This window comes from Cydia fagiglandana, chromosome Z (genome assembly GCF_963556715.1).
Source record: "Cydia fagiglandana chromosome Z, ilCydFagi1.1, whole genome shotgun sequence".
Lineage (NCBI taxonomy): Eukaryota > Metazoa > Arthropoda > Insecta > Lepidoptera > Tortricidae > Cydia > Cydia fagiglandana.
Genome location: NC_085959.1, coordinates 18,873,718 through 18,885,942, shown reverse-complemented (window position 1 = coordinate 18,885,942; position 12,225 = coordinate 18,873,718). Strand labels below are relative to the sequence as shown.

The following is a 12,225-nucleotide window of genomic DNA, read 5'->3' as shown; positions in this document are numbered from 1 at the left end:
TTTCTATTTGGTTGGTGTAAATGGAGTTGGTGAATTTTTTGAATAATTCGGGCGAAAACTGGAAGGTTAGGTATCATAAAATGTTCATGGAGAGAAATTGTAAGAGATGGTATCATTACCAACAACTGTGGAAAATACTGTTTAGTTACTCTTTATTTGAAAAATAGCAAAATCAAATTACATACATGATTTCATTCGTTTTCTCCACTGTACACAGAATAAGTAATGATATTTAGACTAGACAAAAAAATTCAAAATCGCTCTCCTTCTTGATGCGACTGGCAAATCATATTACTATTTGGCAACCGGGTTTTTTAACCTAATTAGACCCCGCTGAATCCGAATTTGCCATTTGCTCGATCGAAATCTTGACCGGAAGTGAGATATTTGACATTAAAGGTCCGTTTTTTTCGTTTTTCGTAAATAACTCTTAAACGGTGGTGCATAGCAAAAAATGTTCTATTACATAAGTAATATGCATAAAATTGCCTACAAGAAAGATTCAGTACAATTTTTCGCTAGGATCAATATTAAAAGAGATTTTAACGCGGGAAATTTAATTATAATCACTTCTAAGGTCCCGTTTTTTAGGTTTTCGTAAATAACTCATAAACGGTGGCCAATATCAAAAAATGTTATTAGACGTTTATAATCTACACAAAATTTTGAACAAAAAAGATTCAGTACACTTTTTGCAGGGATCAATATTTAAAAAGATAATATAGAGGGAAAGTTAATTATACTAAATTCTAAGGTTCCTTGTTTTTATTTTTTCGTTAATAATTTGAAAAGTATGATTCATAGCAAAAAAAATCTTACACATAAATAATAAACGTAAAATTTCCTACAAGAAACATGCAGAACACTTTTCGCTAGGATCAATATTTAATTAATTAATTAATTATAATCAATTTTAAAGTCCCTTTTTAGTTTTTTGTAAATAACTCGTAAACGGTGTCCAATAGCGAAATAGGTTTTTAAGAATAAATTATCTACATAAAATTTCCTCTAAAAAACATCTCGAACACTATTCTCTAGGATCAATATTTCAAGCGATATTAAAGGAAGAAAGTTAAATTACAATCAGTTCACAGGTCACTTTTTTTTAGTTTTTCGTAAATAACTCGTAAACGGTGGCCCGTTGCAAAACAATATTCTACATAAATATTAAACATAAAATTGTCCACAAAAAAGGTTCTGTACACTTTTTCGCTACGATCAATATTTAAAGAGGTATTAAAGGGGGTAAGTTAATTATAATCAATTTCCAGGTCTCTATTTTTAGGTTTATGTCTATATAGGTAAAGAACTATTTTATTTTATTTTATTTTCAAAATTTAGACCCAGTAGTTTCGGAGATAAAGGGGGGGGGGGGGTAGTATTTTTTTGTATTTTAATGTTTTATTTTGGGGAAGGGGGCTTTGTCTCCGAAACTACTGGGTCTAAAATTTTGAAAAGATACACAGAATAGAATCTATAGATGACAGGAAAACCTATTAGAATTATGCAGTCAAGCGCGAGTCGGACATTACTTATAGTTTTTGAACCGATCCCTACAGGTTTTTTAAAGGCAATTCACTCGCGTTTCACATATATAAAATACACTGTTAAAAATTGGGTAGTGTACGGAACCCTTGCAATGCGAGTCCGACTCGCGCTTGGCCGGTTTTTATTCATTTTGAGGTACGGAACCCTAAAAAGAGAAAAGTGTTCCATATGTCTTTCGTAGAAAATTTTATATCGATTATTTATTTACAAGAACATTAAGAACTTACTTTGCTATGAGCCTTATTTTACGAGTCATTTGCGAAATCCTAAAAATAGGGACCTGGAAATTGATTATAATTAACTTACCCCCTTTAATATCTCTTTAAATATTGATCGTAGCGAAAAAGTGTACAGAACCTTTTTTGTGGACAATTTTATGTTTAATATTTATGTAGAATATTGTTTTGCAACGGGCCACCGTTTACGAGTTATTTACGAAAAACTAAAAAAAAGTGACCTGTGAACTGATTGTAATTAACTTTCTTCCTTTAATATCCCTTGAAATATTGATCCTAGAGAAAAGTGTTCTAGATGTTTTTTGGAGGAAATTTTATGTAGATAATTTATTCTTAAAAACCTATTTCGCTATGGGACACCGTTTACGAGTTATTTACAAAAAACTAAAAAGGGACTTTAAAATTGATTATAATTAATCAATTAATTAAATATTGATCCTAGCGAAAAGTGTTCTGCATGTTTCTTGTAGGAAATTTTACGTTTATTATTTATGTGTAAGATTTTTTTTGCTATGAATCATACTTTTCAAATTATTAACGAAAAAATAAAAACAAGGAACCTTAGAATTTATTATAATTAACTTTCCCTCTTTATTATCTTTTTAAATATTGATCCCTGCAAAAAGTGTACTGAATCTTTTTGTTCAAAATTTTGTGTAGATTATTAACGTCTAACAACATTTTTGATATTGGCCACCGTTTATGAGTTATTTACGAAACCCTAAAAAACGGGACCTTAGAAGTGATTATAATTAAATTTCCCGCGTTAAAATCTCTTTGGATATTGATCCTAGCGAAAAATTGTACTGAATCTTTCTTGTAGGCAATTTTATGCAGAATACTTATGTAATAGAACATTTTTTGCTATGTGCCACCGTTTAAGAGTTATTTACGAAAAACGAAAAAAAGGGACCTATAATGTGAAATATCTCACTTCCGGTCAAGATTTCGATCGAGCAACCGGCAAATTCGGATTCAGCGGGGTCTAATTAGGTTAAAAAACCCGGTTGCCAAAAAGTAATATGCTTTGCCAGTCGAAATCAATTTTATGAAAAATATGACCAGTCTAATTACTATATATATTCAGAATATTATTTGAATAAACTTAGGATAGGATACTTAGGATAGGAAATAAAATGTGTGTTTTTATATCTTTAAACCCAATTACTAAGTAGACTGCACATACGTTAAAGTCACATTAAAATTCCATTTTGCGAAATAGAGATTTCAACCTTTAACTTTGCAAAAGTAGATAATTGAAATATTCTAAAAGCAATAAAAATAGATTAGGTTAGATTCGAGCTACAATTACATTAGTTTGGGTTCAAGGCAAGGTTGCAGGGCCTCAACAAGGGAAAAAAGGGGGAGGGACTGTTGGCCTGGCTCAGTGAGCCAGAACTCACCCACTTATCCCTACTACTGCCGTAAGCAGGTAATGAATTCCCAATGTATTAAGTTTAGGTTTAATAAATTATAAATATATTTTATTAGTAACCTAATTATATACAAATATATAGCATAAGTAATAAATAAGCCTACAGCTATTAATAATGTCCGTAATCTGTATAATCCCAAAATACGGATTCCTCGTATGTGGATGCTGCTTACATAATCTCGTCTGTCAAGGTGTTTCGGCAGGAAAGGCCTTGGCAGACTTATAAATTCCTGAAATTAGGGTTCATACCTACCGACTAGAATTGGTTTCATGGTGGTATCAGATGGGTTAGTGTACGGTAACCGATGGTCATCTTGCTTATAATCTCGTCTGCCAAGGTGTTTCGGCAGGAAAAACCTTGGCAGACTTATATATTTCTAAAATGGGGGTTCATACCTACCGACTGGAATTGGTTTCATGGTGGTATCAGATGGGTTAGTGTAGGGTAACCGATGCCGACCTTGCTTACATAATCTCGTCTGCCATGGTGTTACGGCAGGAAAAGCCTTGGCAGACTTATATATTCTTGAAATGAGGGTTCATACCTACCGACTGGAATTGGTTTCATGGCGGTATCAGATGGGTTAGTGTACGGTAACCGATGGTCATCTTGTTTATAATCTCGTCTGCCAAGGTGTTTCGGCAGGAAAAACCTTGGCAGACTTATATATTCCTAAAATGGGGGTTCGTACCTACCGACTGGAATTGGTTTCATGGTGGTATCAGATGGGTTAGTGTAGGGTAACCGATGCCGACCTTGCTTACATAATCTCGTCTGCCAAGGTGTTTCGGCAGGAAAAGCCTTGGCAGACTTATATATTCCTGACATGAGGGTTCATACCTACCGACTGGAATTGGTTTCATGGTGGTATCAGATGGGTTAAATTAGGGGTCCCGTTGGCCACCTTTGAGAGCGTCTGCCAAGCACTTCCGGCAAAAAAAATACTGGCAGACTTCGCTTTTATGTGTCTACATGTAAATTTCTAACTGCTGCCATAACTATTATTTCGGTATCAGATGGGTTAAATCAGCCCCCTTTTTTCGCACCGGAAGTGGCCTTCTTTTTCGTACTTTCGGCAAGTTCCGCCGTGGCAGACTATCGAATTCGGACTTAGCATCACTTTTATGGGAAACCATTGTGCATTTCATCGTGGTATCAAGTCGGTTAGAAAATTTGCGGCCGGCTCTTCTACTATAATAACTGCTGGGCACAAGTCTAACAAGCTCAGAATTGGGTAGTCCCCACACCGCCGAAAGCTATGTTACTAGGTGCTCTTATACCTTCACCAGAAAGCTAGTGGTGAATATTACACGACATTCATAAACACAGACAAACATAGTCAAATGACTACTACTTACTACTCCTTAATGTGTCCGTGACGAATTTTATCAAGTCTGGTCCAGCGTTAGAGTAGCTAACATTATGCCGTCTTGTAAGGGACTGCAACGTTTCGTCCATATGGGATGTTGAAGGAACCTACAATAAAATATGAACACATAGAAAATCATTTCTTAAGGTTATACTAAAGTTTCACCGCACCAGCTCGTAAAGGCTCTCTTTGTCTCAACAACATGCAACTTTCCCAACAACAACTGATGGGAAAGTTGCATTTTACCCATAAGAGTGGCTATCAGTGGCGGCGCGTCGATAAAAGCCGATTCCCACCGGCTTGCCTGTTTTTGGACGTTTTAGCAGAGTTGTAAAGGAAATATGTAAGCCAAATTAGCCCCGGCTTGCCTTCGGATATGTTTGACGCGCCGCCACTGGTGGCTATAGTTATTTGTTTTACAAGGGGGCAAAGTTGTCTAAAATGGAATGTTGTGCGTTGCGAGGGTATCAAGGCACGAGTGTTAAACAAATTTTGGCAGCGAGCGAAATACACAAAAATTTGAACCAACTGTAAAATATGAAACAAAATCAAAGGAAGCATGATCATTTTAAAGTCAATTTTACCAGCAAACATAAGAAAACAGGTCAAAATGTGCATTTGATTACTTTGCCCCACATGTGAATAAACTGCAACTTTCTTATAAGTTTTTGAACAGTCAAGAGAGCCTTTTACGAAAATAATTGATGCAAAATTTGAGTTGTTTCATCACGTTGGCTGGCAGAATTTGGTGCAGGATTGTAGACACAAGACTCTTACTCCCTTGTAAAACAAAAAACTTCAATCGTTTCGAAATCTGAGTCAGGGCACACTCACGTGCAAAGTACATAGTGCTGTCAACTGTCAAATTGCCAGGCGAGCGAAACTGCTGCGCACACCGCGCAGCGCCCGTCGTTTATAATTACCGGGAAAATACGGCAAATGAGTACACAATTACACATGTGCTTACCGGATCGATGATGTTTCTGGTGCCACCGCCGAGCAGCATCTTAAATAGCTGTATAACAGCCTGCTTAGACACAGTTGGTGAATCCTACAAAGAAAATATTTAGGCATTAAAGTCTAACTGAACGTGTTGTGAGAATATTAGAGCTTCCCTCATTTGTCTATATTAGATTAGTACTTTCTGATATAGCAGACAAATGTGATATTGGCGACTCTTTGTGACTTTAGAACGTGCCTCTCCACACTTTTAGATAGTGGAATAACTCTTTAATTTCATACTTAAAAGGCATCACGCCACACAACACAATGATATCAGGCCGTCCAACAGGTGTACTACCGACAACAGTTAAAAAACTAGAAAAGTGTATTAGGCCGACTGGACTCTTTATTACTGGACTTGGCATGATGGGCTATTAAATAAATTAATTAGATTTTGGCAAACATTTAATTTTTGATAAAAGCCGTTATCGTTTTCGTACCACAGGCAACTAATAATCATCAAGACAGTTCTAAAAACCCCAAACACAATTAGGCTGCGTTGTTTCATCACAGAGTTCCTATCGCTGACTCCTGACTTCACCATCAGTTCAGTTTGATGGTACCATAATATTGCATTGTCACCAGACTTACATATCTATGCAAATTTTCTAATCATTCGGAAATCGGGAACTGGATCAAAATTTGTTTCAAAGATTTGGCCCAAACTAACTAACAAAAAAACTTACATACTAACAGGGCAAGTTAAATAAAAGCTTGTAAAAAGTCAAACTTACCGAATTAAAAGATACTGAATCATCCAGCTGTGGTGCCTGGGCCCCCTACAATAAGAGAAGCAAAGTTACTAGAGTCAGTCTAAGCAAACTCGGTACCATGTTTGATAGAACAAAATGTGGAAGAGTTAAACGTCATAATTTCCTAGAAATTTGACTGTGCTATTAAACACGGTGCAGGTGCAGACAACACCTTAGACGGACTCTACCAAATTATAAAAAAATAATTGACATAGCATTCGTCAGAGCGTAAGTGTTATGTGATGTGTAGCATCTGCAGCTGTTGACTAGCATATATGGGCAATCCACAGGCTATCCAGTTTTTCAAATAAACTTTATTACATTATCATTTGCTTTCTAGGATTGCTGACAATTTGAGGTGTGTAACTGGCATCATTTTAACACATTCAACACCAAGAACCCGACTGTCGGGTACACTGTTCGTAGCGACTACGCGCTACATACGGCGAAACCGTGGCTACGCGCTACGAGCGTAACCCGTAGCACTTAGTGGTAATGAATGTGTTAATTGCTTTGTTATTTTGGGACTTTTCTTCGTTAACACGTTGGCTGCCATGAGCGTCACCGGTGGGATCACGTAATCTCTGTGTGGCCATGATAATCACTGGAGGGATTAAAATCCCATTATCTCTTTATTAACCTCAGTAAAAGTCCGATACTGTGAGCATCACCGGTGGGATCACTAAATATGTTTGGGGCGCGGAAGCAACACTAAATGAAGTATAGTGGGCAGCAAACATGTTAAACTTATACAACGACTTTCCTAACTTTGACAATCAATCATAGACTTATCGGCTGATTCGGACAACTAATAGGACTCCATGCGCCATAAGTCGTTAAAAATCTTACTTGAATATTAATGCGTAATACAACTTTAATGTCAACAGATACAACAAATAACTCTTAAAGCTTTTCAGGTTGGTTATAAGAAATAGAAAAATTGTATGCGATTTCAGATAAAAATATTAAAACCATTTGACAAAAAAATTGCCTTTTTTAAAATAATTTTTCATATTCTAAAGAGTTAACTACATATTAAGTATATAAAATTAAACATTGTACTTTAAGGTTAATAAATAGGTTCATAGGTAAGGTTTATTTTCCTATACAAGTCATCCTATACAACGAGTTTAATTTTATAAATTGTCCCTGTTGTTTCCTTGCAGAGTGACGAGACCGCTGACGGAGTGGATAAACAACCAAAATGGTCGATCCACCCTAAATGTATATAAATCATCCCGAAAACCATTTATTTCTTCCATTACTTGGATACAGTGCTGTCACCGTACCCAAGTTATGTAAATCTTTTTATAATGAACAGACCTCGTAATTTTATAGCATTTTCGGTGCAGCGAAGTGGTGTTAACGGAATTGGTATAAACAATTTCAACTCTAATGATTAATTAGCGTTAATTACGTTAATATTAACCTTAATTCACCATTTCAGTTGGAATTATCTATACCAATTCCGTTAACACCACTCCGCTGCACCAAAAATGCTATAAAATTTACGATGTCTGTTAATGAATGACGAATGACACTTAAGGCCTGTGCACACCGGCTGCGTGTGCGTGACGTGCACGTGCGCCTGCGGCGTTGTAGTATACAGATCCTTATGAAAGACTGCACACCGCTTGCGTGACGTGTGCGTGTGCGACTACAACATTTTAGCGCACGCACACGCGCACGTCACGCACACGCAAGCCGGTGTGGCTCGGCCTTTAATTACCTCAATCAGGTTGTCAAATACGGCGAACAGCTCTGGTCCAACGAGTTTCTTTAAAATGTCTCTCCCAATTTCATACTCCTGTAATTTCTTTTTGTACAATAATATTTGCGTCTCTTCCTCATTGTGCAAGGCTTCCATCTGCTGCTTGTACCCGTCAATTCTGAAAAAAAATATATATATATAAAATATTATTACACAAAGGTAGGTATTTATTGTGCACTGTACATTAAGAGGAATGTGGCAGAATTTGTTTACAATAGTAATATAAAAACCCGACATCAAAGAGGGAGGATTATTTTAATCGAGTTTATAATTTTGTATTTCCTACACCTATTGCTTTTCATCACACTTGCCAAAAAACCGATTTAAGCTAAAATCAATGCCAAGTCCACAACACAAACACACGTTCCTTTTTTATATTTTTTAACGCAAAGCATAAAAGGCAAACATCTCTTTGTCATAACATCCATGATTTAAAAAGGGCAAAAAATATTACATAATTACAAACAACATTTTTTTTGCAGAGTTATTTCCCAGCGAGCAGGATTCGTTTAATACCTTTATTTGACCCTATTTAAATGCGTTTAATCCTAGTTTGTTACATTCTATGTTGCATATATATTTGGCTTTTTCAGTTTTTTGCTTGTAGATCGAAAATACGACGAACGAAAATTTGTTAATAAATAGTAACACAGAGCGAACATATTTACGCCCGAGGCAATTTCCTCGCGCACAAAACGGCCAATGTAGATGCGCCTCGCGAGCGTCGCCTCGATCAAGAGGACGAACTGGAAACAAAAGCATAGCTCAAATCAATTATTTATTTTAGGTTGTATAGTAAAAACAATTGCTTCATAAGTCTGAAACGCGCATGTGACACCCTTAATATAGCAACATCCATAGACTACGAAAACCACTTAGTGTTGATTGATAGTCTCCATAGCCTACGGTGGCCAAAATCGAAGAAACAACTGTCTAAAAATTGAATTTAGCGCGGATCAAGTACCAGGGCCTCACGAGTTATGAGAAGGTGTCGTTGACCAGCCCGCCGGGCGTATGAAGGTCTCGCGGCTGCTCGCGTATTTAGATGTATACTTTTGGTTTGATTTGTTTGTATGATTCTACTAGTTTAAATTATTATTTTTGTTGAGTCGTAGAAAAAGTATTGTATACAATAGTGATATAATCAAGCTTTTCAATCTCGTACCTCACTTAGGCAACTCAGCAAGCTTCGCTGCCTTAACATGGTACTCGACTGAAAAGCTCTCTATTATATCACGATTGTATAAAATACTAATGCAAAGATTTTAACCATGCATCTCGGCTTCGAATTTTAAAACCTTTAAAGCTTACCGCGTTTTGTTAGAAAACTAATTACATATTTAATGCTCCAAATCTTTAGAATAATTAAGTTTTTATTTTTATAATGTATTACAAGCGTTCTGTATTAATAAACAAAGTAGGTAGTGAGAATTATTCAATGTTGTCAGTTGTCAATTACTTACCATAAATAAATTTATAACAAAATGAATAAATTATATACAGTAAATTAGTAAGTAATTGCAGTATATGTAGTTCAATTACAAAAGCTAAGCGGCTTTGACCTCTTTTTTTCCGCATTGTATATACCTAGAACTAAAAAATTACTTCCTAGGGTGTAATAAAAAGTGTCACTGCCTTGTATGCCCGCGTGGAGTTTATAATGAAATGAAGAATTAATAAGCAAGTGTGTTGAAAATAATGATAGAAGAAGAGTGTCCATACAATACGATCGCCACAGTATTTAATTATAGTAGTCAAGTTCAGTAGTCACCACATTATTAATTTATCAATAGAGTGGTTTACGACGTAGGTAGGTACTCTATAGACTACGCCCTCATCAACAACACGATGTATTGTTTAGATATCAACGATTCGCGTTAAGGCTAATATCCCGCTAGACCTAATAGTAGGACATCCCTCATATATGGGACCTTCACCAATTTGTCTGACGGATGAAACTATGAAAATATGAAAGAAAATATGTTCCAGAACATAAATAAATAGGGTTGCCTAAACAAAAATGGTCAAGGCTATTTTTAATAAATTTTTGAAAAAAAAAATTTTTTGCGCAAATTTCATCGATTTGTCTGACGAACGAAATAAATTTCAATGGAAAGTATACAACTTGTACAACATAAATCAACTAGGTTGCCTATCTTTTTCCGGTCACTATTATGTGGTTGCCGTGTTTAACAAGGTGATTTTATATCGATAATTGCACTAATCTGTCTGACGCTTGAATTATACATTAAAATGATCAGAGATGTGACTTATTTGAAATACTTGTATTTAAAATGCAAATACAAAATGCAAAATACCTATTTTGTATTTAAATACCTTTTGAAGAAAACTATTTTGTATTTTATTTGAAATGGTTTTTGAGACCTATTTTCTATTTTCAAAATACAAAATACTTTATATTAGGCAGGTAAGGAGTTACAATCTCTTCTGATGTTACAATCCTGGCAAGTCTTCATTCTTTTAACATGGAACTGTTGAATCTGTTTAGTAACGTCGCACATGACCACAAGCGTAGCGAGTGGTTAAAAAGTGGAATCTTGAGTGTTGCGAGGGTTTCAAGGCACGAGAGGAGAACAAACTTTTCTGCGCTGGTGAAACACAAACGAGACGTTTTCATCACTCTAACGAGAGGCATTATACTAGCTGTAAAACATTACAAATTAATGCTTTAAAAGTTGGCCGTCAAAAACCATTATCCATTAACCTACATCCTATCGGTTGATAATAATATGAGCAAACAACTAGAAATTTGCACTTTAGACAGAGGGTTAATTTCAAAAAATAAAGAGAGTCTTTTCAACTCGGAAATTAGTAGTACCTCTAAGTACCTTTTATCGCAAAGTATTTGTATTTTTAAAAAGTATTTTGAAAATACCTATTTCGTATTTTGTATTTAAATACAAATTCAAAAACTATTTTGTATTTTGCATTTGAAATAGTATTATCAAGGAAGTATTTGTATTTTGTATTTAAATACTTTTTATAAAGTATTTTTCACATCTCTGAAAATGATGGTAATTTTATTGCAAATACAATGGTATAGGGTTGCCTGCGAAAATCCGGTCACAAATAAGGGTTGCCAGGCTTTTAATTCAAATAAGAAGGGAAGACTTTTAGCGATAACTCATAAACGGTTTAACTGATCAAGTTTGTTTTAATTTTATTTGATTGAGTTTATTAAGCAATATTTTCATGATTTTTTTCATATTTTTTGGACAGATGGTTCAAAAGTTAGAAGGAAAAACCTTTTTTTTTCTTTCTAAACAATTATTTCCGAAATGATTCACTTTATCAAGAAATGTTTTTTAAAGACCCCTATTTATTTTGAAAGGCCTATCCAACGACATCCCACACTATAAGGTTGAATCGATAAAAAAATTGTCACTCACATTTTGTTTCTTTTAAAGCGATTATTTCCGACAATATCCACTTTATTAAAAAATGTCCTTCTAGAACCCCTATTCATTTTGAAAGACCTTTCCAACAACATCCCACATCATAGGATTGCCACCAAAAAAAAATCCTCACGTACATTTTGTTTCTTTCGAGGCGATTATTTCCTAAAATATTCACTTAATCATGAAAATATTGCTTAAAAAACTCAATCAAACAAAATTAAACCAAACTTGATCAGTTAAGCCGTTTGAGTTATCGCTAAAAGTCTTCCCTTCTTATTTTAATTAAAAGCTTGGCAACCCTTATTTGTGACCGGATTTTTGCAGGCAACCCTATACCATTGTATTTGCAATAAAATTACCATCATTATGATGTATAATTCAAGCGTCAGACAGATGAGTGCAATTATCGATATAAAATCACCTCTTTAAACACGGCAACCACATAATAGTGACCAGAAAAAGATAGGCAACCTAGTTGATTTATGTTGTACAAGTTGTATACTTTCCATTGAAACTTATTTCGTTCGTCAGACAAATCGATGAAATTTGCCGAAAAAATTAGTTTTCAATTTTATTTTTAAAAATAGCCTTGACCATATTTCTTTAGGCAGCCCTATTTATTTATTTTCTGGAACATATTTTCTTTCATATTTTCATAGTTTCATCCGTCAGACAGATTGGTGAAGGTCGAC

At 35.0% G+C, this 12,225-nt stretch overlaps 1 protein-coding gene across 2 annotated transcripts in view; it reads right to left on the bottom strand.

Moving 5' to 3' along the window:
* Positions 1 to 12,225, bottom strand: part of LOC134679246 (DNA translocase FtsK-like) — a 49,509-nt gene that overhangs the window by 19,394 nt on the left and 17,890 nt on the right. For both annotated transcript variants that reach the window (XM_063538134.1, XM_063538135.1), the window contains exons 6-9: positions 8,073 to 8,232; positions 6,326 to 6,370; positions 5,557 to 5,640; positions 4,579 to 4,696 (exon numbers count right to left, since the gene is read on the bottom strand). In XM_063538134.1, the coding sequence (XP_063394204.1) occupies positions 4,579 to 4,696; positions 5,557 to 5,640; positions 6,326 to 6,370; positions 8,073 to 8,232 (407 nt within the window). The remainder of the gene's footprint in view (positions 1 to 4,578; positions 4,697 to 5,556; positions 5,641 to 6,325; positions 6,371 to 8,072; positions 8,233 to 12,225) is intronic.